The following is a 24,217-nucleotide window of genomic DNA, read 5'->3' as shown; positions in this document are numbered from 1 at the left end:
TCCTGACATTTTTCTTGAGTCTGCCCCCCTTCAATCTCATTTCATTTACGATCTGTGTCCAGCAAATGAGAAGATGAATAGGCTGGAGTGGGCTTCGAGGGCAACTCCAGCAGTTGGAACATAAGGATAGGGCTGGGCAGACGTCTATGTCCCAGAAAGACCATAATCAAGTATATAATATCACATTTATTGTTGATTTAATCATGAATTGATAATGATTGTGACTACTGGGCAGACTGGATGGACCGATCCAGTTTTTATCTGCTGTCATTTACTATGTTACTATTAATCCTCTCTGCTCCCGGGCTGATGCGCAAACCCTCAGCTCTGACATAGGCACGAGCATCGGATGTCACCTGACCTACAGGTCCATGCATGTGGTGACCTCTCAGCACACAGTGAATCAGAGAAGTCTTACATGTGCACACCAGAGTGTTCCAACTTCCGTTCCTTCCTTGCCTGCAGTGCTGCGACTCGAACCCAGAGACAGAGAGCTGAGAGGAATTTTTTTTTAATGTACCATTAAATTCTTGCGGGACTGGGTGAGGACAGGTTAAATTCCTGCGGGGACTGGTACGATTCCCCGTGGGAACGGGCGGGGATGGGTTAGATTCCCTACGGGGACGGGTTGGATTTCCGTCCCCGTGCAACTCTCTAGTCCGTACCTACTAAACCTGGGTCTTCTATCTGAGCCCTGGAGATTGGCACATTAATCCTAAGCAATCAGAACCGTAGAGAATATACCACTCACCTCCGTATAAGAGACTGCTGAAGGCTTTTGCAAGCTGTGAGAGTGTCATTCGTAAACATATGGCATACCACAACCTTGTGGCAGCCGGCCATGAATGTCATTACTGCATCTGGCTGAAAGGTTCCACTCCGAGATATGATGCATAGGCGTTGGAGAGAACAGCACTGGCTTAGCGCCTGGAAAAACTGGCCGTTTGCAGTGAAGTACGGCTGTTCAAGCCTAGAAAATGAACAACAAGTAGAAATAAAATAACAGGGGAGAACAATGGGAGTCTGTTTATTCTGTATATTAGACTTGCTACACGGCAGCACGAAATGAACTGCAAAGCCAACAGGATCAATTTATAGCAGAGCTATGCTGAAAGCAGCACGTTACTCGTCAACTCAGACAGCTGGAGGACTAGCCTATCGCAGGGGGTGGGCAAACTTTGGCCTGAGAGCTGCATTAACATTAAGAGTCATAACTGGGTTGAGTGGCCAGTGCAATCTGAGTCCCCTCCGACACCAGTGGAGGTTTAGGGTAACCCAGAGAAAGTGGCCGTGCCACCAACCCCCAACTAGCCAAAATCTGAGTTATCATAAGGCATCTCAATGAGCAGAGATGGCAGGAGCAGTAAGTACCACTTTCTCTATTCTTGGGAGTTGGAATGGTACAAGTAACTCATTCATTGGTGCTACTGCCGCTGCCTGTACCATTGCTGCTCTGCCTACTTTATCACCTGCAGATAACATTCAGGCATCATTAAAGGTGGACATTCCAGACTCATGATCTTGCTTCACTGCTGTCTGAGAGCAAAGCTGAGGCAACAGTAGGTGTCAGTGTACTAGAGAGAATATGAAACTTGGTGGTGCCAGATGGCTTGAGATTAAGGTTCTGGAGGCTCACCCCCACCCCCATTACCTCTGGTACAATTTGGTTTGTAAGCCCAGACTAACTCGATTTGAGCTCAGATTTGAAAAAGCCAAAGAATTAAATCTAAAATTCAAATCCAAAAACGGAGAGTAACCTAATGACTAAAGAAATGGAGTTATAGATTGTCTTCTACATAAACTCATTACAATCTTCGGCACACTCTCTCTCTGTACCTCGAATAAACATTAATAGCTTCCTTGCACCACTTTTATGCACCAGGGATTTAATTTCTACTAGTTTAAGCCACGGACCCAACAATTATGTTTTTTGATGGTCTGTTCTTTACAGCCAACATATAGTGCATTGCAATAGTTACCCTTCACTCACAGCTATTTGGGGACTCCCCCCCCCCCCCTTTCATATTTCACCAACACACCCAGTCTGGTCACTAGAGCGATAATCCCAGGCCAGGAACCCTGTACCACTGCTCCTTAGGGAACCCCATAATTACAGACCTTAAATCTGGCCACCAGGTGCCACAATTCCTTCCCCACAAAGGACTGGGTCAACTGCCTATACAGAATCTCCAGTGGAGCACTGAAGGGCTGACTCGGGGACCTGCCATGAGGCAGTACGCAGCCCCCAACCACTAGGCATAGAAGCAGAAGAGGGTAGCAGACAGATCATTTAGACTATCCAGCTGTCCATCCAAAGCACTATGCAAGTTCTCGTGAAGACTCGAACAGATTTTGTGATGTGATCTGGCATTTTGTCTGGCACATATTTTTTTTTTTATTACATTTGTACCCCGCGCTTTCCCACTCATGGCAGGCTCAATGCGGCTTATATGGGGCAATGGAGGGTTAAGTGACTTGCCCAGAGTCACAAGGAGCTGCCTGTGCCTGAAGTGGGAATCGAACTCAGTTCCCCAGGACCAAAGTCCACCACCCTAACCACTAGGCCACACCTCCACACATTTAGTTAAATGTGCTTATAGTATTTAAAAAACAACAACTTATACACAGAGAACAATATGGATAAATGGTAAAATGTTTCTGTGGAAAAATTTACTTTGCAAGATTTTTCTCCCATGCCAGGATTTTTATTTTTTTTAGGTTGCAGTTTATGACCAGTGGCAAACTAATTTTTGAGAGAAAAAATGAGTTTACAAGCCCAAGCTCAGAGGTGTGGTAGCCGTGTTAGTCCACTCTTAAAGGTTATCAATAGAAATCGAACAAAATAAAAAATGGAAAAGAAAATAAGATGATACCTTTTTTATTGGACATAACTTAATACATTTCTTGATTAGCTTTTGAAGGTTGCCCTTCTTCGTCAGATCGGAAATAAGCAAATGTGCTAGCTGACAGTGTATATAAGTGAAAACATTCAAGCATTACTATGACAGTCTGACAGGGTGGGAGGATGGGGGTGGGTAGGAGGTATGCATGGGGACATCAAAGAAGGGCAACCTTCGAAAGCTAATCAAGAAATGTATTAAGTTATGTCCAATAAAAAAGGTATCATCTTATTTTCTTTTCCATGTTTTATTTTGTTCGATTTCTATTGACAAGCCCAAGCTAAAAGTACCCAAGATCCACAAGCTCTCTGCACTGGCTCACAGTTACCTTCTTAATGTAGTTAAATGAATTCAAAGCTTGGAACTGCCACGCTTGCCATTCACCGTTACTAATGAATTTAAATGAAACTATTTTTGAGAAATGTAAAAATATTTTCTTTGGCCACAAAGCATAGGAAAATTGTCCACACCACGTCTCTGCTTTTAACAGCAGAAGTGTAGCAAATACTGCACTGGAAAGATGCAACCTGTGCAAAATCTCAGTTACCAAGGTTTTGCAAAAAATGGGCCGAGGAGGATTATAGGTATCTGAGTGTGAAAGCTATGAGTGCCTGTAACAGATCTTCAGCGTTGGTTCCATGTACGTAAGTACCTGCAAAAGAATTCCCACCCTTATTCTTCACGTGCAAAATGTAATAAGTGGAGGAAGTTCAAGATTACCTGAAAACAATCATATATACGCCATTTACTGAGGGTTTCATCTTCAGTTACATCCGCCAAACAGTAGATTTTAAAACTATCAGATTTCACAGTACAAAAAAAAAAAAAAAAAAAGTGTACTTCTACACTTTCCAGTACTCGGACCTTTTAAAATATTTTTACGTCTGAAAGATTGTTTTATCTACCCCAGGACTTCAGAACATGTTTCTTTCCCAAATACAGGGGTCCTTTAACTAAGATGCGCTGAAAATTGGCTTGCCAACAGCGGAGAGGAGTCACGCTGCATCAAAAACAGCATAAGCACGAGGTCTGTTTCCTTGATAAAGCCGAAACGGGAACCCATCGGATACATTAAGATAAGTGCTTTATGCTCAATTAAAAAAGGTTATACACGAATGAAACAGTAACTGTATAACATATAAATATTTTTTAAAAAAAGAACAGGGGGGTTTTCAGCCAATGGAGTCCACCCCGTGAGTCATATAAATGAAAAATCTTGACCGGGGCTACAGAGGCTTTTTTTCTCCATTATTCACATATAATTATTACCACAGTGTTCTCAAACCACTTTCTGAATATTAAGAAATACTTTTTTTTTAATCAAATATTGTGGTTTAGTCCTTTTTCAGTTGCGGTAGTGTAGGCATGGGTTTTGGGCGTGTGCCAACCCATTTTTCAGCGCGCCTGTAAAAAAGGCCAGTTTTTCTATTTTTCCCGAAAATGGACATGCGGCAAAATGAAAATTGCCGTGCATCCATTTTGGGCCTAAGACCTTACCGCCAGCCATTGACCTAGCGGTAAAGTCTCAAGCGGTAACCGGGCAGTAATGACCTACGCGTGCCAAATGCCACTTGGCGCGCATCCAAAATTTTTAAGACGCATGGAAAAAATGAAATTACCGCAAGAGCCACGCAGTAGCCATGCAATAACTGCATTTTGGAGTGCGTTGGGTACGCGTAGACGCGGCTTAGTAAAAGGGCCCCATACTCCTCAAATTAACTCCCCCCCCCCCCCCCCCATCTTTGTGATGTTCTTTTTAGTGTAACTAATGAAGATGGTTATTCCATATACAAACTTGCACACTTGTTTTTACAAAATAAATTAAACTTTAACCCAAGCTCTACACCTTTTCATACATTATCTATTTAAGTGACCCTCCAGTTGGCTTTTAAGTTTGAACATTTATATATTTCTCAATTTTAGGCAAAATTAATATATACCAAAAAGTGAACTTTTAAACAGTTCGAGGAAATGGAGTTGGATCTTCATCTGGCTACACAAGTTATTGCTTAACTTACCTGTGCTTTCTATGACAGCAAAACTGGGTGTTAATCAATATTTTTAGCAAGAGAGAACGTTTCAAGCTCTTGCATGAAAATAAGAAAAACCAAAATTTCTCATGTGGAACAACAACACATATTGTACTGTAGTTTTAGATACAAGGCTGATAAACCATCACTTATCACAACTTTGCCTTTACCACGTCTATAATGCACAACTCAAAGGGGGGGGGGGGGGGAGAAGGATGGATGTATAGCTTGTCCTCACCTGAAATCTTTTAGCTGTTTGCAATGTTTCAGCATTTCACACAAGGCAGACATATAGACCACCTTTCCCATCATGCCCAGGTTTGCCAAAGAGAGCATCTGTAGCTGTTGGCATTTCAAGCCAATGCTGATGAGCCCGGATCCCGTCATGACCCCAGGAAGTTGAGCCAAGGTAAGACTTCGAATGAACGCCAGCTGACCTATGGCGGCGAGCTCTGCATCTCCAACCTGCTGTGATCGGCTGCAAGGAGGAAGCGAGTTCCGAATCGCTGGTTCGTTCCGAGGCATGGCCGAGGAGAAATTGGATCCAAGCAATTCCAGGCTCTCCAAAAACAAGCCGTTGCCCAGAAAGCACCAAAAAACAGAAAACTTCATGTTGTCCTGCTCAGAAGTATTCCTGGGGTAGGGCTGCACTCCAATTCGAACTTTTTTCCCAAATCCACAAGGCACCGCATTAGCCATAGTCTGGGAAGGAAGTCTGTCCACGCTTCCAGAAGGATCAGCAACAGCACAGACAGACAAAGATAATGACCGGAGGTGTCGCAGAGATGACAGAAGCTGGCATAAGTGTTTTCCTGTACTTTCTGAACTATGATGATGAGCGCCAGAAAGATTCAAATGTTTAAGCTTGGGACAAGAGGTTACCAAGGTCTCCAGAATACTGCTATCAATGTCATCATCCGCTTTCCTGAACAGGGAGTCCGAAGACAGGCAGTAGATGCAACCACTAAGGTTCAAACTAACCAAGCTCTTAAGGTCCTTTCCGCCATTAATAACTCGCTGTATGAGCTGGCTCCCAGAGAGCGTGCAGCGGCTGAAGCTGAAGTAGAAAGGCTTGCTGAACTTCATGTACTGCAACAGGGAAGAGCCATTTATCCAAGACTTGGGCAACTGCAACGCATCCAGAGAGACGTTTCTGGCCATGCAGTCCAAAAGGTTTTTAGTGGCTCCGGTCTCTGCTAAGCTGGTAGGAACAGAAATGAGGAACGCATGGAGGTTCTCTGGCGTTCTGTCACTCAGCACTGCTAAGTATAACCTCACCACCTCCTGGTTCACATAGCCAGGAGCCAGCCTGGCATAAAACAAGCGGAGATTTTGGTAGTGGGGAACGTTACTTTCGCCCACCATCAGCTGGCCAGACATTAAATCACCTTCTCGTGTCCTGTCAAAGATCTCAAAGTACAGCAGCAGTTTCTCAAGGCTGGTACAGCAAGGTACTACTCCGTAGGACGGTGTGAACAGCGTCTGCTTGAGTTCCAGCACGCTGCTTAGCGTGGCCTTACACTCGCTGCTCAACTTGCTAGCATCGAAGCCAGGATACACGTCGATAGCCAGCGAACGGAGGTGCTGCAGGTTTGAAAGAATCTTTGAAAGGCGGATAGAGGTGAGGTTGCAGCCAGACAAGCTCAGTTTCACCAGGTTCCTGCACCTCGTCACGTGGTCAATGGTTTGTCCAGACAACCAGTAGCAACTGCTCATGTCCAGTACCTGGATAGCGCCACCTATCTGCTTCAGCAGCTGCTTCACGTGGTCATCGCTGGCCTGCATTCCTCACACACAAACAAACAGTTTCAGTCAAGTACTGGCCAGAAGTCTGTTTTGCTAATCACAAGAAAAAAGGAAGTGAGTTGCGAGGCTAATATGAGTGTTCCCTATAACTGTCTGCTCATTTAAACTACCGCTAACCAAGAAAGTGTCCTGCTTCACTAAAATATACATTGCTAATTGCACTAAATTCATATTGCATGATTTTGATTCATTTAACTTTAAATAGAGAAGTTATAAAAGCAACAGGTATTCCAAACACAAACCCTTTTATCATACTGTAAGTAAAAGAATGTTTAATGGAGGTACCTTTTATCTAGGGCTGCACATTAAATTGCGGTTAATGCTGCGATCAAACAAGCAGTAATCGCGATTAAAAAATTTTTATCGTGCTTAAGGATGGACTTTCTGCCTCCTTCCGGCACCTCCCCCCACTGAGCCTGGTCTGACATCCCTCCCTCCCCACACCACCCAGCTTTCAGGACGTCTTCGGCCATGCAGCAGTGGCAGTCATATTGAAACGATGCCTGTGGCCTGCACCGGCCCTTCCCTTGGACCCATCCCAGACAGGAAGCTGCACCAGAAGGGGGTGGAACGGGTCAGAGGGAAGACCAGTGCGAGCAGCTTTTCATTATGGTTGCGGCTAATGCAGGGCCGAAGACTTCCTAAAATCTGAAAAAAACAGTGAAAAGGTAAACCGGATGGGAAGGGGGAAAATTAAGAGAAAATCTCAGGTGGCCAGGGAGGGGAGAGAGAATGAATGAATGAATGAATGCTCAGGTGGCATGGGGGAAGGGAAAGACGGGGAGGGAGAGATGATGGACTGTGCATTAAGGAAGGACAGAGGAACAGATTTGGAAGGAGAAGAGAGATGGAGAGATGTTGGGCTCAGAGTGAGATAACTGACCTGGGATGGAGAGGGTGAAGGGAAGGAAGAAAAAGAAAGATGTTGGCCTTGGGGGGGGGGGGGGGGGGGGGGGGTTGGGAGAGAGGGATGAGAGAGAAATAATGGACTTAGGGGTAGGTAGAGGGGAGGAAGGGAGAGAGTTGGACCTGGAGGCAGAAGGAAGGGAGATGGTGGGCCTTTAATCAGTGGCATAGACACAGGGAAGGGGAGGGGCCTTGGAGACCTGGGTCCCCTTCAAAGCTGCAGTACCTATTCAATGGCTGGTGGGTAGCTCAAGCCCTCCCCTCCCCCCCCCCCCAAAAGAAATTTGTTGCCTGAATCACCCCCTTCCTGCTCGTACTGCCTTAGAAGCGAGGAAGTCAGTGGGGTTCCTGCAGCCACCAATGCTTGCACTGACTTCCTCGCTCCCAAGGTAGCACAAGGACGAAGGGGATCGCTTTGGCAGTGGATTTCTTTGACTGGCGGGGTTTCAGGATCCCCACCAGTAAAGGTATGATATCTAATTGAGGGGGGGGGGGGGGGAATGCATGTGTCCCCCAGTCCATTAAAGTGCCCCCCTCCAATGGACTAATGGCTGTGCCCTGCAATTAAAAATTTTAATAGAAATGCAGCCTACTTTTTTCCAGTAAGAAATCACCAACTTGCAAAACTACTTTACCCTTTGAATAAAACTATCACGGTTTCCATCATATTTAAGCTCACCCACACTTTCCAACACTTAATATTTTGTGCTATAAAATCTTCCATTTCTGGGATATCTTCCAAAGGAGACGGCTGAAAACAAAAAAAACTCAGCAGACTATAACATGTGGGAAACTATTGTATGTAGTTACAAATGATGTAAAACAACCCCCCCAAAAGAAGGCCGATTACAACTGCATAGATTAGTCTCCATATCAAAGAATTTTTCCTCCCAGTATGGCTATTTTATTATTTTTTTTTTTTAATTTATTTATAATTTCAATATAATACAAGTTAAACTCTTGTTAAAGAAAAACAGACCGTATAATTTTCAAAAGTATACAATATCAACTCCTTTAAATTAAAGGGAAAAAGGAAAAATCAATACTCTTTCTTAGACCACCAATGTGAATATTGTGGGGGCGTGAGGAAAAATCTGGTGGATTTCAATCTAAGGTAACTTATAATAAACAAATAAAAGGCCTGATTTACTCCTCATTATACATTCGTTAAACCAAGTTCTCTTAACATCAGAGTCTATCTGGTTATTTTCTTCATTTCTACAAAAAAAACTTTCAGCTGCTCAGGTTCAAAAAACACATATTTTTTATCCAAATAAGTTATCATGCATTTACACGGATAAGACAAGGTAAATCGTGCACCCAAATTTCGAATATCCTCTCTAAATAAAAGAAAAGCTTTTCTCCTATCCTGTGTGGTTTTTACCACATCAGGGTATATCCATATTTTCTCACCCAAAAAAACAGTATGGCTATTTTAATACAAAACAAACTCTGCAATGGTCCCATGGGTTATATACAGGCCCTTCTTAACAGTGGGGCAGCAGAATCTGGGAGAAAACAGTATAAAGCCTGGCAAGCTACAGATGCATCCTTTTTATTGCTGGCAGTGATTTAGCATGACAGAAGTTTCTAATCAGCAAAAAAAAAAAAGACAAAGACCAACTCTTGCTTTATCAGATTTTAAGAATTCTGACAGAAAAGCAGCTCTGAAAGCTGAGCAGGTGTCAATGAGCCATATGCTGTTTCCATGTCAACATTCAGGTAATCATCTCTTTCAAAACAGCGCTGCTCAAAAATAGTAACTTTGTTTGATATCTTCTTTTCAAATAATTCACAAGACCTCTCTCATCAAAGACTTAAACATTTGGTAAGGTTTTAACAAAATCAGAGCTGGAGAATGTGTGAAATGCATAGCAGACCTGGGGTTCTCACTCCTTTGGGACACATCTAGCCAGCCGGGTTTTCAGGATATTCCCAATGAATATGCATGAGCTAGATTTGCTTATAATAAAAGGCAGTGCATGCAAATCTCATTCATGCATATTCATTGGGAATATCCTGAAAACCCGGCTGGCTAGATGTGTCCCAAGGAGTTTGTTTTGTATTGGCTAGACGTGTCTCAACGACTAGGTGGAAAACCCCTGTCGTAGACAAGTGCCGTTGCACTGCCAACACCAGAAATGTTTTGGCTGAAGATGTTCAACTTATTTCATCAGTTATAAAATGTGGAACACCTGGACTTTCAGATTTATTTTATTTATGACATTTAAATGTGGAGGAGTGGCCTAGTGGTTAGGGTGGTGGACTTTGGTCCTGGGGAACTGAGGAACTGAGTCCGATTCCCACTTCAGGCACAGGCAGCTCCTTGTGACTCTGGGCAAGTCACTTAACCCTCCATTGCCCATGTAAGCCGCATTGAGCCTGCCATGAGTGGGAAAGTGCAGGGTACAAATGTAACAAAAATAAAATAGATACTATTGGAGATTCTACATGGAATGTTGCTACTACTATTGGAGATTCTACATGGAATGTTGCTATTCCACTAGCAACATTCCATGTAGAAGGCTGTGCAGGCTTCTGTTTCTGTGAGTCTGACGTCCTGCACGTATGACTCACAGAAGCAGAAGCCTGCGCGGCCACATTGGTGATCTGCAAGGGCCGACTTCTACATGGAATGTTGGAATAGCAACATTCCATGTAGAATCTCAAATAGAAGCAACAGTGGAGGAGTGGCCTAGTGGTTAGGGTGGTGGACTTTGGTCCTGGGGAACTGAGTTCGATTCCCACTTCAGGCACAGGCAGCTCCTTGTCACTCTGGGCAAGTCACTTAACCCTCCATTGCCTGCCGCATTGAGCCTGCCATGAGTGGGAAAGCGCGGGGTACAAATGTGACAAAAATAAAAAATAAAAATATCCTGCATTAGCCCGAGTAGAACTCAGGTTCAATGTGACTTACATAACAATTAGAAAAACATGAACATGTTCAAAATACATTACCAGAAAGTAAAATACATCATATAATGTTAGACGAGTAAAACTGAAGTTAGGGACAGACGTAATTAAATACTTACCCCCCCACCGTTTACTAAAGCTTAGCTCGAGTTATCTGCAGCAGGGCCCATAGGAATAAAATGAGCCCTGCTGCAGATAACCCAAGCTTTTAGTAAACAACCCATTTAGTGATTTAAACTAGATAATTGAAATATGGAGGAAAAAGGTAAGGGCTAGGATTAGTTCGGTAGACAGGAGTAGTGGGAGGTGGTATGAGGTAAAAATTTATTTATTTATGACATTTATATCCCACATTATTCCCGCCCATGGACAGGCTCAATGTGGCGTACAATAGTCTATTAAACAACATTAATACAAAATACAGGAATTAGCGTCAGAGAAGGGAAAGAGGAACAACAGGAGGGAGAGGGAGAGAGGGGAAGGTGACAATTTGTCCATGTGGCTGCTGTGGCTCAGAGGGATGTAACACCAGGAGGGCCCACAGCATATGCTCTACCGAAAAGGAAGGTCGAAAAATTAATGCCACGAGTTTGAGAAGAGTGCTTATTTAGTCTGATTGGGCCTGTTTTTCAAACAAACAGTGACTAAACCATTTGAGAATATGGACTAATATAAAGCACTGTTAGTAAGTATCATGACACATCTCATGTCATCTATACCGTAACTAGATACTGCTGAAACATTGAGAAAGAAGCTGCAGAAGTTCCTTAAAGACCGGGGGTTTATTCTAGAGCATGGTCTATTGCTGAATTAAGGTCAGGTTCCCACAATTGATTAAAGCTAATAGAAGCAGAGAAGAGGGTACGAAGTTGTTTGTGTTTGAGTCTGAAAAGACTATAACAAGTAGCAAAATACTGGAGGCTTTGATGTTCAAAACTCTGGCGATGCACAAAAGCGCCGAAAAAGAACTTCCCAATGCTCAACACTAATAGTAGGCAAACTTTATGCACACTGTTAGCACTGAGCATTGGGAAGTTAAGGAGGGGGGACATGCCTAGTCAAACTGGGTAGCCAGTGCAGGAACTCTTCCCCCCGGCATAGCAACTGTAGCCAGAAAGCTCTTTAAAAGTTGCTGCAACCTTCTAAATAATGGGCCAGTGCTCAGAAGAGCCAAGCCTGGCGTGCATGCTTGCAAATGAGGTCCGGACAGACACGGCACATTCTTCCCCCACCTCCTCTGCTTTCTGGATACCACTGGGGAAAGGCAAGAAGGGTCCAGCATCCATCTGCTGTGCACCTGCAGCAAAGAGCGATTGCTGGAGCGAGGTCAAGCACCGTTTCAGCACAAACACCCTAATGCCAGCTCCGAGCTGCCATAGGGTTTACAGCGGTAAGGGCACCCTTGTTCACCCCGCTATTCGCTGAGCATTGAAGGGAATGGGAAATATCATCTACATCCTTTTGACTACATTAGCATGCTATTAGCACTGTTGTTTACCCGCAGTAAGGACCCCTCAGCATTGTGCACTGGTTAATTTGGGCGCTAATGCCCTTCACCATTCACTTTGCTTCTGAGTATCGGAGACTGAGAGGTTCTTTGCACTTATTTGATACGTGTAAGATGCTCACAGATGGTTTATTTTGAGACATACTGGGGCTCATTTTCAAAGCACTTAAGACTTACAAAAGTTACGAAGTCCCACAGGTTACTATGTAAATCTAAGTGCTTTGAAAATACGCCACACTGTGTACTGGCAATTCCAATTCCCCCCTTCCGGTTTTGACGGCTCTCACTTTTCACACATACACACAAGAAGCATCGACTTGCCCAAGTCTTGGCTCTACTGCTTCCTCCTTTGAATTTAAGATATCTCTATATATATAAAAGGCACCACCAACGTTCTAAATGAAGCCTCCAGCCGGATGTGTGAAGGGGGAGAGATATCCGGTTTCCCCATGAGTGTCTGCCCCGCCCTGGCTGTAACAGAAACAGTGAAGGAAAACACAGCAAAGCACGAAAATCAAATCGCTCTCTCTGTAACAGTGAAGGACTCAGAGGGGGGAGGGGACAGAGAGCAGAGGAGACACACAGCACAGGGGAAGGGAGAGAGGGCAGGGACATACACACTCCCACAGAAGAAAACCTTGCTAGCCCCCATTTCATTTGCATCAGAAACGGGGCTTTTTTACTAGTTGAGTAATAAAAATATCACCTCCCCCCCCCATTCTAAATTTCAGCTTTATTTGCATGCTTAAAATTTATATAGAGTACCAATGCTTACATGGGTTATGTGTACACTTGCACATTTTAGGTAAGCACTCAGCTGTTCTACAAATGACGTGAACAACTCACTTTGCGTGTAAATGCAAAGGGCATTCATAGGGGAGCAGCACGGGCAGAACCAACATTTATATACGTAACCTACAGAGTACTGTAAAGTGGTGCATTTAGGCCTGTTTTTGACATGAGTGGGTGGGCACACCTAAATGTGAGCGTGTTTATGCTGATGTACGCTAGCTTTCTAAAACAATCTTGGTACCCAGATGCCATTATAGAATTAGCACTCGGCATGCTGCAATTACAGAACTACCCTTTAAGCCTTACATTTTGATACTATCTTTTATTACGCCGAAAAAATGTATATTAGCAGGGTTTTTGCCCTTTGAACGCCCTTAATAACTACTGTACACAACAATCACCAAAATTATCAAAACAATTTTATTTTCATCTGGTTACCTATCTGCTTAACCGACCATAGGATCAAGGCAGAGTGCAATACAAAAATGGAAACAAGTATAATACATATTGTACTGATAATGCACAGAATTTGCAAAATATAAGTTCCAAAATGCATCAAACATTAAAAATATTTTAAAGTAGCAAGTAGCCAAGAGAAGCTTTACAAGACAGCATCCCTACAAAAGATACACCACCATATCAAAGAAATGTAAATGTTAGCTAATGATGAAAATTTTAAAAAAAACACACCACACTGCAGAATAAGAATACCCCACAAAATACTTATGTGAGGCACAAACCAGGAATTGTACAAACAAGATTTTAAAGAATGAGCCCATAACCTAGTAACTGTACAGCGCTGGGAACGAACCCCAGGCAAACACAGGAACCTTTATTACAATCATTACACACAAGAAAACCCTACAAATGTTTACACAAAAAGCTTTTCAAAGACAAAAGGTTTTTTTTTTAACACACCATGAAAAAAGAAAAAAAACAACCCTCCACACACACAATTACTTCCAAACCTTTAAGACAAGCATGCAACCTCCCAAAAAGTTTAATATGGTAGAATTATGCCTTACCTGCTGATAATTTTCTTTCCTTTAGTAGCAGCAGATGAATCCAGGAACTGGTGGGTTGTGTCCATCTACCAGCAGGTGGAGATAGAGATTACAAAGCTGAAGGCAGTGATACCAGACGGCCAGCTCCTCCTTCACCTCAGTACATCTCATCACCAAGCAGAATCAGACAAGAAACCAGGAAGCCTTCCTCACCAACCATACAAAACAGAAAACTTGTCAGTCTGACTTAAGAGAAACGACTGTGATGGCGTCCTCTTCAGTGGTTTCTGGTCTCTTTTCTCTTCTTTTTTTGGAAACTAAAGACCAGAACAAGAACAGATGGGCAAAACAAGCGCGGCTGACAAAGGGCAGGATCCTGGATTCATCTGCTGCTACTAAAGGAAAGAAAATTATCAGCAGCTAATGCATAATTTTACCTTCCTTAGCGTATGCAGCAGATGAATCCAAGAACTGGTGGGATGTACCAAAGCAATCCCTAAGTAGGGTGGGAAGTCGCCACTCCCCGAGACAGAACCGCCGCTGAAAAGCAGCATCTGAATAGTGAAATCACACCCGTTCCAACCAAGAAGTAGATAGCAAATTCGTGAAACGAACCTGGAATGCCACCGGCGGGATGCAACCTTTCCAAAAAATCCACAAATTATCTGCAATCCAACGAGAAAAAAAAAGATCAGATCAGACCAGAGGTTGTCGTTCCACAGCAAAAACCAGCGACAAAGACAAAGAGAAGATCTGAATGCTGAAAAACATGCAACATCTGCAAATACCGGAGAGCAATCTGATCATCCAGAAGACAAAGCGCCATGTACTCCATGTGAAAATCCCCCTCCCGAAAGAAGGGAAGAAAGAGGCTGAAAAAGAGAAGCCAAACCACAGCTGGAAAAGAAAAAAGGAACCGAAAGTAAGGTCACTCCAGACTCAGCAAATTGCAGAAAAAACAGCTTGGAATGGCTGCACTAAAGATTCAGACACTCTGCGTGCCGAAGAATTGGCGACCAAGAACACTGCTTGTAAGTTCCTAAGCGAAGCATTCTGCAAAGGAACAAAAGGAGTCCGAAGCAATGCTCGGTAGACCAGGAACCCCAAGCTAAACTCGGAGAATACGAACGAGGTTGCAGGGAGGAGAAGTTCGCAGTAGCGGAGGAGCAAAGCACTCTGCAAGAAATGCACCAAGTGCAAGGCCAGGCCCTTCTGCAACTCATCCTGCAGAAAGAACTCAATCGCTGAGGAACAGACACCCACAATGAAGACCAAGCATAGGCCGCAACCAGCCTCAAAAAATCCTCAACACCTGAGAATACGCGGTTGCAGTGGACCGTGGACCACATACAAGATTGTAACAGAACAGTAACCATTGCATTCAAAGAACTCTGTTCCTTAGAGTCGACCTCAAAACACCAGGCCGTAAGACCAAAGCGAGAGGGCTCATTCACTCAGGAGCAGACCCAGAACGAAGAGCCCAGAGTCAAGCGGATCCAAAACAAAGGCACCACCAGAAGCCTCACTATATCCGCATACCAAGGGTGCCGTGGTTAATCCGGAGCTACCAGAATGACTCGACCCCGGTGGAGAGCGATCTGAAAAGAACTCGGCTGCAGAGAGGAAACACTATCGAAGAACGTCCTCTGGCCAAGGATGTAATAGAACAACCAGCCCTGCCGAATCACCCTCTCTCCGATGACAGAAGAAAGAAGACACCTGGGCGTCCAGCCGGGACACCATCAGATCTACCTACGGAGCTCTCTACTTGAGGCCATGTTGGAAATGCACTGGTGCGGAATAACCATTCTGCCGAGATTAGAAGATGGCAGAAAAGAGAACTCACCAAAGAAGCCCCAGTGGCTGACGTGCATCCCGAAAATAACAAGGCACATTGCAGGACCATCAGATTCCTTCTGGAAAACTTAGCCCTCTAGAACCCACCTGCCCGAGACGGGCATAAAAACTCCCCCAATCACGAAAAGGGCTACAGAGGCCAAGCTCTCTTAAAAAGAAAGGTTCAAATTAAGGCTCCCAGAGCAGAGGAGATCCTACTACTACTTAACATTTCTAAAGCGCTACTAGGGTTACGCAGCGCTGTACAATTTAACATAGAGGGACAGTCCCTGCTCAAGGAGTTTACAATCTAAAGGACAAGTGAACGGTCAGTCCGATAGGGGCAGTCAAATTGGGGCCGTCTGGATTTACTGAACGGTAGGAGTTAGGTGCCGAACGCAGCATTGAAGTGGTGGGTTTTAAGCAAAGACTTGAAGATGGGCAGGGAGGGGGCTTGGCGTAGGGGCTCAGGAAGGTTGTTCCAAGCATAGGGTGAGGCGAGGCAGAATGAGCGGAGACTGGAGTTGGCGGTGGTGGAGAAGGGCACTGAGAGGAGGGATTTGTCTTGTGAGCGGAGGTTTCGGGTGGGAACGTAAGGGGAGATGAGGGTAGAGAGGTAGTGAGGGGCAGCAGACTGAGTGCATTTGTAGGTAAGAAGGAGAAGCTTGAATTGAATGCGGTATCTGATTGGAAGCCAGTGAAGTGACCTGATCCTGCTCAGAAGATATAGAAACAGCTTAAAGTAATTCTGTTCTTTGCTTGGATACCCTTGCATAGTGGGGGCAGTTTGAGAAGAATTTGTGCCACTGCCCCAGCTACATGCAAACAGTTTCTGACTCAACAGTGATTTTGGTAAAGGAAACCAAAGGCTGAAGAAAATAAAGGGGAATCCCCTGGACCAGCAGTCTCTAATGGAACACAAGGTCCTTTAGGAGAAGCCGCCCCTCTCCCCTGCCCACATCAAGGCCGCAGGGCAGGAAAGGATCAGAGCTGATATCAGGAGAAGAGAGGGCCACGCCAACGGGGAAAAGGCTGCTCGGGGAAGGGGAACTTCAGCACTTCCCTCCCCAGTGTTCAAACACGCCACCACACATAATCCCGCTGCCCAGCATCTGCCACCGCAGCGGGAACAGCTTTCAAATGCCAGCGTTGGCCATATTAAAGCACGGTACTCCCGCGCTGAAAGAGAAAGGCAGGGACTCATCGAACAGCAGGAGTGTGGTCCACAGGAGAAGCAGAGTCCCACAGACGCAGTAGCTTGCTGCCCAACCGGCACACAGACAAAGCACAGCACTAAGACAGGGAAACCCTGTATTGGCCCATCCTGTCCCTAACAGACAAATGGACACAACCCACCAGTTCCTGGATTCATATATCAAACATATAAATGAAAAGAGGCGTACTCACTCGCAAATGCGCAGTAGAGACCCTCTCTGTCCCGCCCCCGCGTCAATACGTGATGACGGGGGGCGTGACAGAGAGGGAACCTGCGCACCTGCGACTGAGGGAACCACCGTCGCCACCACTCCCCCCCCCCCCAGGGTTGCCGCTACCGCTCCCCCCACCCACCCAGAGTCGCCGCCGCCGCCACCCACCCTCCACCGAGCGCACCAACCTCCACCCTCCCCCCCCCCGCTGCTCCCGCGCCCCCCTCTGTATCAGGCCCCCCCTGCACTGACCTGACAGCGCCTCTCACCTCCATGTGGAAACGGTGCAGGCAGCAGCAGAGCTTTCACACGGAGGTGAGAGGCGCTGTCATGTCAGTGCAGGGGGCCCGGCACAGAGGGGGGAGGGAGCGGCGGCGAGGAGGGTAGCTGGAAATCTCGCCCGTTTTAACGGGCTTAACGGCTAGTTTGTTATAAATCATAATCCGTGTGTCATTTGGAGGGGCTGGTTATAGGGACACCCTAGCAATATTATACTCGTGCAGAAAAAGACCTGTGTAGTGGTGGGGGAGGGGGGGGGGGAAGAGGGGTGCCACAAAAAATTGCTCAGACATGAAGGGTGCCGTGAACCGAAAAGGTTTTGGAACCACTGGGTTTTAATGTTTTATAAAATCCTCCGGAATAAAATGAAATTATCAGCCTGATATTCAGCACCACTATGCGGATGGTGCAACTGAATATCACTATAGACTGACTCAGCACAATCTGGATAGTGTCAGGGTAGAGGTAGAGTGGAGTCAGCAATTATCCAGACAGCTGCAGTACTCTGCACAACTATTTAAATAACTTATGGCTTTCCTAAGTTATCCAGATACGGCAACATTCACTACCACTATCTGGATACTTACTGCACCGACCACAGTATCTGGATATTCATCGCTGTCCACTGTCCGAATACCAGCACTGAATATTGGGATTATTTTCTGCAGCTGTGAGTCGGTGGTTAAAAAAAATTGCCAACTGCCAAGACTGAATATGGATCTGTACATAATCTGACAGAATAATTGCTTTAAACTCCTCTTTCTGTACAGTAACTGGGAAGACTTGGGAGTCTGATTTATTAAGCTTCCCACCGATCCCCACAAACACAAATCAGAGAAAATCTCCTTCGCTAATCAGACCCTAAATGGGCCTAATGTCCCCTTTCTACTCAATTTAGTTTGATTTCTGCTTTAACCACAACCCAACACTTAAAACAGTTTACTATTCTCTGCAGACATTCTTTTAATCTAGATTTAGTAAAACTTAAATATCTATCTCATCCCAGAGCAGGCAAGAATTGCCTCATGCTGTGTTTCTGGACTGACTGGGTTTCGTCCTCACCTGATACTCCTTGCGGAGCAGCACATGTTGTATCAGACTCTTGTCCAGGCACAGAGTTTCAAGTTTCCTGCATGCCCTCCTGACATTCAGGATAAGATCAGTGCTGGGGATATAGCTCAGGATGTGCAAAAGGATCTCATCCGACAATTCTGTTGGACTAATGTTGCTGTCTTCACTACTCTCCTCGCTCAGCATCTCCTAGAACAAAGTAGTGCAATTCAGTTCAGAAAGCCCAAAGAAGAAGAAAAACAAGCCAGTCATCCTCCGTTATCCTCCACTGTGCTATTACGACTTGAAGGACATGTAATAAACCGTATATAAAAGCCATGGATTCAGCCAGCCACTTCCATCTCCTGCAACCAGACCTGCTGTTACTGTTACCTGTGCTCATCAAAGGAGGAAACGACGGCACTGCCACCTGCAGGTCACACGATGTTAAATTATGTGTGTGCGTTAGACCAGGACACAGTGCTTGCTTTTATTAGCCATACATATTATTAGGAGCTTAAGAAATCTTTACTATTGCTCTGCTAAATAAACCATTATTTTACATACTCTGCATGGACTATATTCTTTGTCAGTAAATATGTAGATAATGGGGTCTTGAACTTTGGACTGGGTATTTGATGTGACTATTCCTAGACACATGATATATTATTATCGTGGTTATCTACTATTACCATCTGCACAACAATCTGTGACCCTACCTTACCTCTCACAGGATGCTGGTCTGAAGGCGAGGGGTGGCATTTTCCTTGGGTCACTCTGATGGCCTTGATCTCCTCCTCCAGGGCTGCCTCCTTCAACTTGGGTTTTTTTTTCTTTTTGGGGGTGGGGGACTTAAAGGAAGCCCCTCCACAAGGAGAAGTAGTGGTGCTCTTGCATTTTGAGATGTCCAACATGACTCAATTATTGATAGTCCTTCCAAACACACCCTAGCTGCTTACACAAAAACAGCACAGCCCCCCATGGTGCATAAAGAACTTAAAATGTGTTTCTCCCCAAAAGAAATTAAAAATGTTTTCCCCTCTGCCTCTCCCAAACTGTCTCTGAACACCAACCGCACCTGTTTCCTAAAGGTGCTGAAAATTGCCTTAGGAGCAATACATCTTGGAGCTAGGGTAGCACATCTGAAACCATCACCTTGGTGCCCTGAGCTTCAAAAGACTCCAACGAATGGAAGATCGACCTCACTACAATCCTCTGCTCCACAGCATGGCTTTACTTGCTACCCTTCTGGCCACCAGAGTGAGGGCAATGACATAAGAGTGCACATCACAGTAAGCTAGCATTGGATTGGGCATCTTACTCCACGTTTCATTGACAGGTGTGAACACCCTCCCAAGGCCAATGACAATTTCTCCAGAAACTAAGATTTGATGGAAGTGGTTGTGTGCTTGATGCCACCATCTCTGCATAACAGCACTTTACAGCAATGCTCAGTGGAGTGGGATAGAGGGAGGAGAGGATGAACTTTCTCTTCTCCAGCTGTGGAGGAGGGAGGTTTAAGATGTTTAGTTTTAGCAACACATTTACCCCCTTTACTCAGGGAAATTCTTTCCTTGCATGTAGAGTTTTTATCACTTTGGCCACTGACCAAGGAGCTGGGGCGAAGGGGCACTAATACAAAAGGGGGGGGGGGGGCTGAGGGTTAGAATTCTTACCAGGGTTGGTCACCACTTCATCTCCTCCAGCCTGGTGTTTGGGGGTAACTTTCACAGCTAGAGGATCGCAAATCTCTCTAAAACTAATTATCTCTCCATTTGCTGAGGGGGTAATTCTTCCTGTACTCTTTGTCCTGTGCTACATTATTGGAAGGTGGCCAGCACTCCTTCAACCCTTGTCATGACAGAGTCACTCAAAGTCAAGGATCTAATGCAACAGCAGAAGAGGAAGGGTCAAGGTGCCCATGATTTGATTGTGGGAGGGAAGTGTAGGTGAGGTAGCTAATGCCTTGTGACCTCACTGCAGCCTTATATCCCTTCTTGCTCTTATTTTTTACCAAGCGGGAGAAAAGGAGTAAAAGGGAAAATTCCAAATAGAGGACCTGGAATCAAACATATAAACGGCAAGTGACCGAACTCACTCACAAATGCGCAGTAAAGACCCTCTCTGTCCCGCCCCCGCGTCAATACGTGATGACAGGGGCGGGACAGAGAGGGTCTCTACTGCGCAAGGGGGGGGACAAAACCGCCGTCGCTACCACTTCCCACCCCCCGAAGGTCGCCGCCACCACCCACTCTCCACCCGGGCCGGGCATTCGCTCCGCTATAGAAACAGCGCGGGAACGGAGCACACAGCTCAGCTGCCGTCGGCCTTCCTTCCCTGCCTGTGTCCCGAGAAGAAGGACGGCAGCTCATCTGAGCTGTGTGCTGCGTTCCCGCGCTGTTTCAATAGCGAAGCGAGGGCCCGGCCCGGGTGGAGGGGTGGCGGCGACTCCGGGGGGGGGGGGGGGGGCGTAGCGGTGACCTCGGAGGGGCAGCGGCAAGCTCGGCGGCAGGGGGGGGGGCTTTCAACCCCCCCCCCCCCCCATACTAGCCCGTTTTTACGGGCTCAACGGCTAGTAATAAAACTAAAACTGGCCAGTGCTTCCTAACACTCACAAAACCTCTGTAACTGCATTAACTTTTTTAGTAGGCTTGGAAGGAAGTCAATGAGGTTCTTTAGACTCATATAGGACAAAAAATAACCAATTTCAAAGAACTCTGAGAACCAACAAGCTCTCTTTCCGACAAAGAGGCCTGAAAAGAAGAAATGGCATTAACTCACCACAGGAGGGGGGGGGGGGAAGGGGAACAAACAAGGGAAAAGGAAAGAAAATAGACAAAGGAAAGAGGCAGTAGGTTTGGGGTGGGAGGAAAGGAAGAGGGAAATTAGAGAACTAAAGAGCTCAAACGGGAAAAAAAAAATACACCGACTAGTCCCCCGTTAATGAAAAGGGAAGAAGACTTCACTAACCAGATAACTAAAAATAAAGTTGCTTTTCTGCTGGCTGTCAGCAGGGCTTACCTGCAGAGTTGGAGCTGGGAGCCTCTATCCACAGCCTGCAGTGCCTCTGTCTGTGAGGAACGTAACTTAACTTGCCACTTTCTCCACGCAGGTAGTATAGAAGGGAGACCTACCACTGGAAAGGCACAAAGCGAGGCAGAAAAAAAAGAGGCGTGAAACAAACATAGGCATACATAGGCAGTAGACTGGGATGAGCTATTAGGGCCACAGTACGACCATTATCTTAATCTTAAAAGAAAGGAAAAAAAAAGGGGGAGGGGGAAAAGTCTCTCAGAATAAGGAGTGTTCCTGTGTTAATCAGCTAACTGGTTAGCACAGGACCCGTGCATGAGCCCTTATTGCCTATAAAATGGGTGGCGGTAAGTACATGTGCTAATTTTTTGTGATGGCTGTATGCTGTCAACATTAGCGCATGGCCATTAATACAAAACAAAAACCAGGCCGTTTTTATGGCTACAGTAAAAATGGCCTTAACATGCAGGAAACCAAAAAAAAAAAAAAAAAACTGTGCAAGGGCATACTAAGCCCACTTGCTGCTGCAGCTTAATAACGGGACCCCAAAATATTTTATGGTTTAATAAAACTACTGTGGACTTAACTATGCCAAAACTAGTCTGTCTGTGGTTTCACTGTTCCACAACCAATACCTTATTCATAACAACAACACACTGTCAGCCTTTACTCTGGTCCCCTTACCCTCCTCGGTTATTTCTCTTTCCCTTTCTGACAATGCTTGTTGTACATTTTTGAAACTGCTGCACGTCACATTGAGCCTGCCTTTGGGTGGGAATACTGTGGGATATCTAATATAATAATTTGCTCCTCCAACATTCCAATGTGCCTCACTGGGATTGTAACCACCTGCTGACGTCACTCCTCCAACGTTCTCCGTCCCCCCTCCCTCCCAGTTCCATGGGACACTGGAACTCGGAGGGAGGGAGGGGGGCAAGGGAGAGATGCTGCACATAGATGGATGGAGGGGGCAGGGCACAGAGGACGTTGCCTGCATATGGATGAATGCAGGGGAGAGAGGGGACCCTGAAACTCAAAGGCAGAGAGGGAGGAAGGGGACGACCCTGGAACTCGGAGGGAGGGAGGGGGATAACAACCCTGGAACTTGGAGGGAGGAACGACCCTGGAACTCAGAGGGTGGGGGGACCCTGGAACACACTCTCTCTCTCTCACACACACACACACTCGCACCCAGTCTCACTCTCTCTCTGTCACACACACACACACCACTCGCACATTCACTCTCTCTCTCTCTCTCACACACACACTCGCACCCAGTCTCACTCTCTCTGTCACACACACACACACCACTCGCACATTCACTCTCTCTCACACACACACACTCGCACCCAGTCTCACTCTCTCTCTGTCACACACACACACACCACTCGCACATTCACTCTCTCTCTCTCTCTCACACACACTCGCACCCAGTCTCACTCTCTCTCTGTCACACACACACACACACCACTCGCACATTCACTCTCTCTCTCTCACACAGTCACTCTCACACACACGCTCCGAGGAAAACCTTGCTAGCGCCCGTTTCATTTGTGTCAGAAACGGGCCTTTTTTACTAGTAAATACTATAAATCAAGAGCTTTGGGTCGCAGCACCAGTTTATTTTGTTTTGGCCCCTCCAACCAAAACAAATGCTCTGACCCCAGGATTCCCAAAGAGGAGATGCAGCAGACTCTGTGGGAGACCTGGCGGAGGAGAGGGAAGGGGGGCAGCTGCTGCCCAGGTTCAGGCGGGCCCCAGAGTGAGAGGAAAAGTGAGAGGAAGGGGTTCAGAGCCCACCCAACCAGCTGTGGTGACCTCACGGACTCACACTCTGAGCAACCCCTCCTCACACGCATTCGGGGACCGGCCTCCCCTCCCCGTGATCTGCCATCTCTCTCTCTCAACACCCCCCCCCCCCCCCAGTCCAAGTCATACCTGAGGTCGTCCACTAACAATCCCACAGGTTTCCTTCTCCAGTGCTCCGACCCCTATGATGATACACACACACCTAACCTTCTCTCTCCCTCTGCATCCCGCCTTGCCGGAAACAGGAAGTTGCGTCAGAGGACGCGCAGCCAAGCCACTGTCCCGCCGGCCCAGTTGGGCTGATTTTAAAGTTGGTAGGTACTGATTTTTGGCCTACTTTAAGCGTGTTTTGAGGGGGAGGGGGGGGGGCGTTATTCAAACGAGAATTATTTGTTCCGGCCTCAGCTGCATTTCAAGCCTCATTCTGGGGCTTCAATAGCTTCTCTCGTTGTCCAATGCCATTCTTTCTTGAGCTCCATCCAATAGGAAAGAGAAGAGAGAAGCAGTACTATTGGATATCCAGAATGAGGCTTGATGCTCGTTTCAACTTCAAGCCTCATTCTCGATGTGGGAGAGGTTGTAAGTTGACGTCATGCAGACGGTAGCCTGACTCCTCCCACTTGTAAGCAGGCCCCAGCCAGTGCAGGTGCAGCAAGAAAGACGAGACGAGACGAGACACATCATCATGTCCAATCCGAAACTGGAATCTGTTGACGTGACGAAGCATCATCGGGTGACGACTAGTATGCAGACCTGTTACCAGATCTAGTGTGCTTTTTTGATGGATCTCTGATCACCCAAAGAAATCAGATTTACCCGACAAAAACCTCTGAAACTTTAGTGCCTTGGGTCCAATAATCCATTGGATTCCAGAACTACAGTTTTCAGCAGCATTTCCATTACTTTGCTCACCAGAGAAGTCAGA

At 45.9% G+C, this 24,217-nt stretch overlaps 1 protein-coding gene across 4 annotated transcripts in view; it reads right to left on the bottom strand.

Moving 5' to 3' along the window:
* FBXL18 (F-box and leucine rich repeat protein 18) overlaps positions 1 to 23,752 on the bottom strand; it is a 52,687-nt gene extending 28,935 nt beyond the window's left edge. For 2 of the 4 annotated variants that reach the window (XM_030212009.1, XM_030212012.1), the window contains exons 1-5: positions 23,422 to 23,752; positions 21,472 to 21,586; positions 18,463 to 18,660; positions 5,169 to 6,709; positions 752 to 970 (exon numbers count right to left, since the gene is read on the bottom strand). In XM_030212009.1, the coding sequence (XP_030067869.1) occupies positions 752 to 970; positions 5,169 to 6,709; positions 18,463 to 18,657 (1,955 nt within the window). In that variant the 5' untranslated portion in view covers positions 18,658 to 18,660; positions 21,472 to 21,586; positions 23,422 to 23,752. The remainder of the gene's footprint in view (positions 1 to 751; positions 971 to 5,168; positions 6,710 to 18,462; positions 18,661 to 21,471; positions 21,587 to 23,421) is intronic. The other 2 variants (XM_030212011.1, XM_030212010.1) reach the window with 2 other exon arrangements.
* Positions 23,753 to 24,217: the final 465 nt, after the last annotated feature.

The sequence above is a fragment of the Microcaecilia unicolor genome, chromosome 8 (genome assembly GCF_901765095.1).
Source record: "Microcaecilia unicolor chromosome 8, aMicUni1.1, whole genome shotgun sequence".
NCBI classification, from domain to species: Eukaryota; Metazoa; Chordata; class Amphibia; order Gymnophiona; family Siphonopidae; genus Microcaecilia; species Microcaecilia unicolor.
This window is presented reverse-complemented; position numbering and strand designations above follow the sequence as displayed.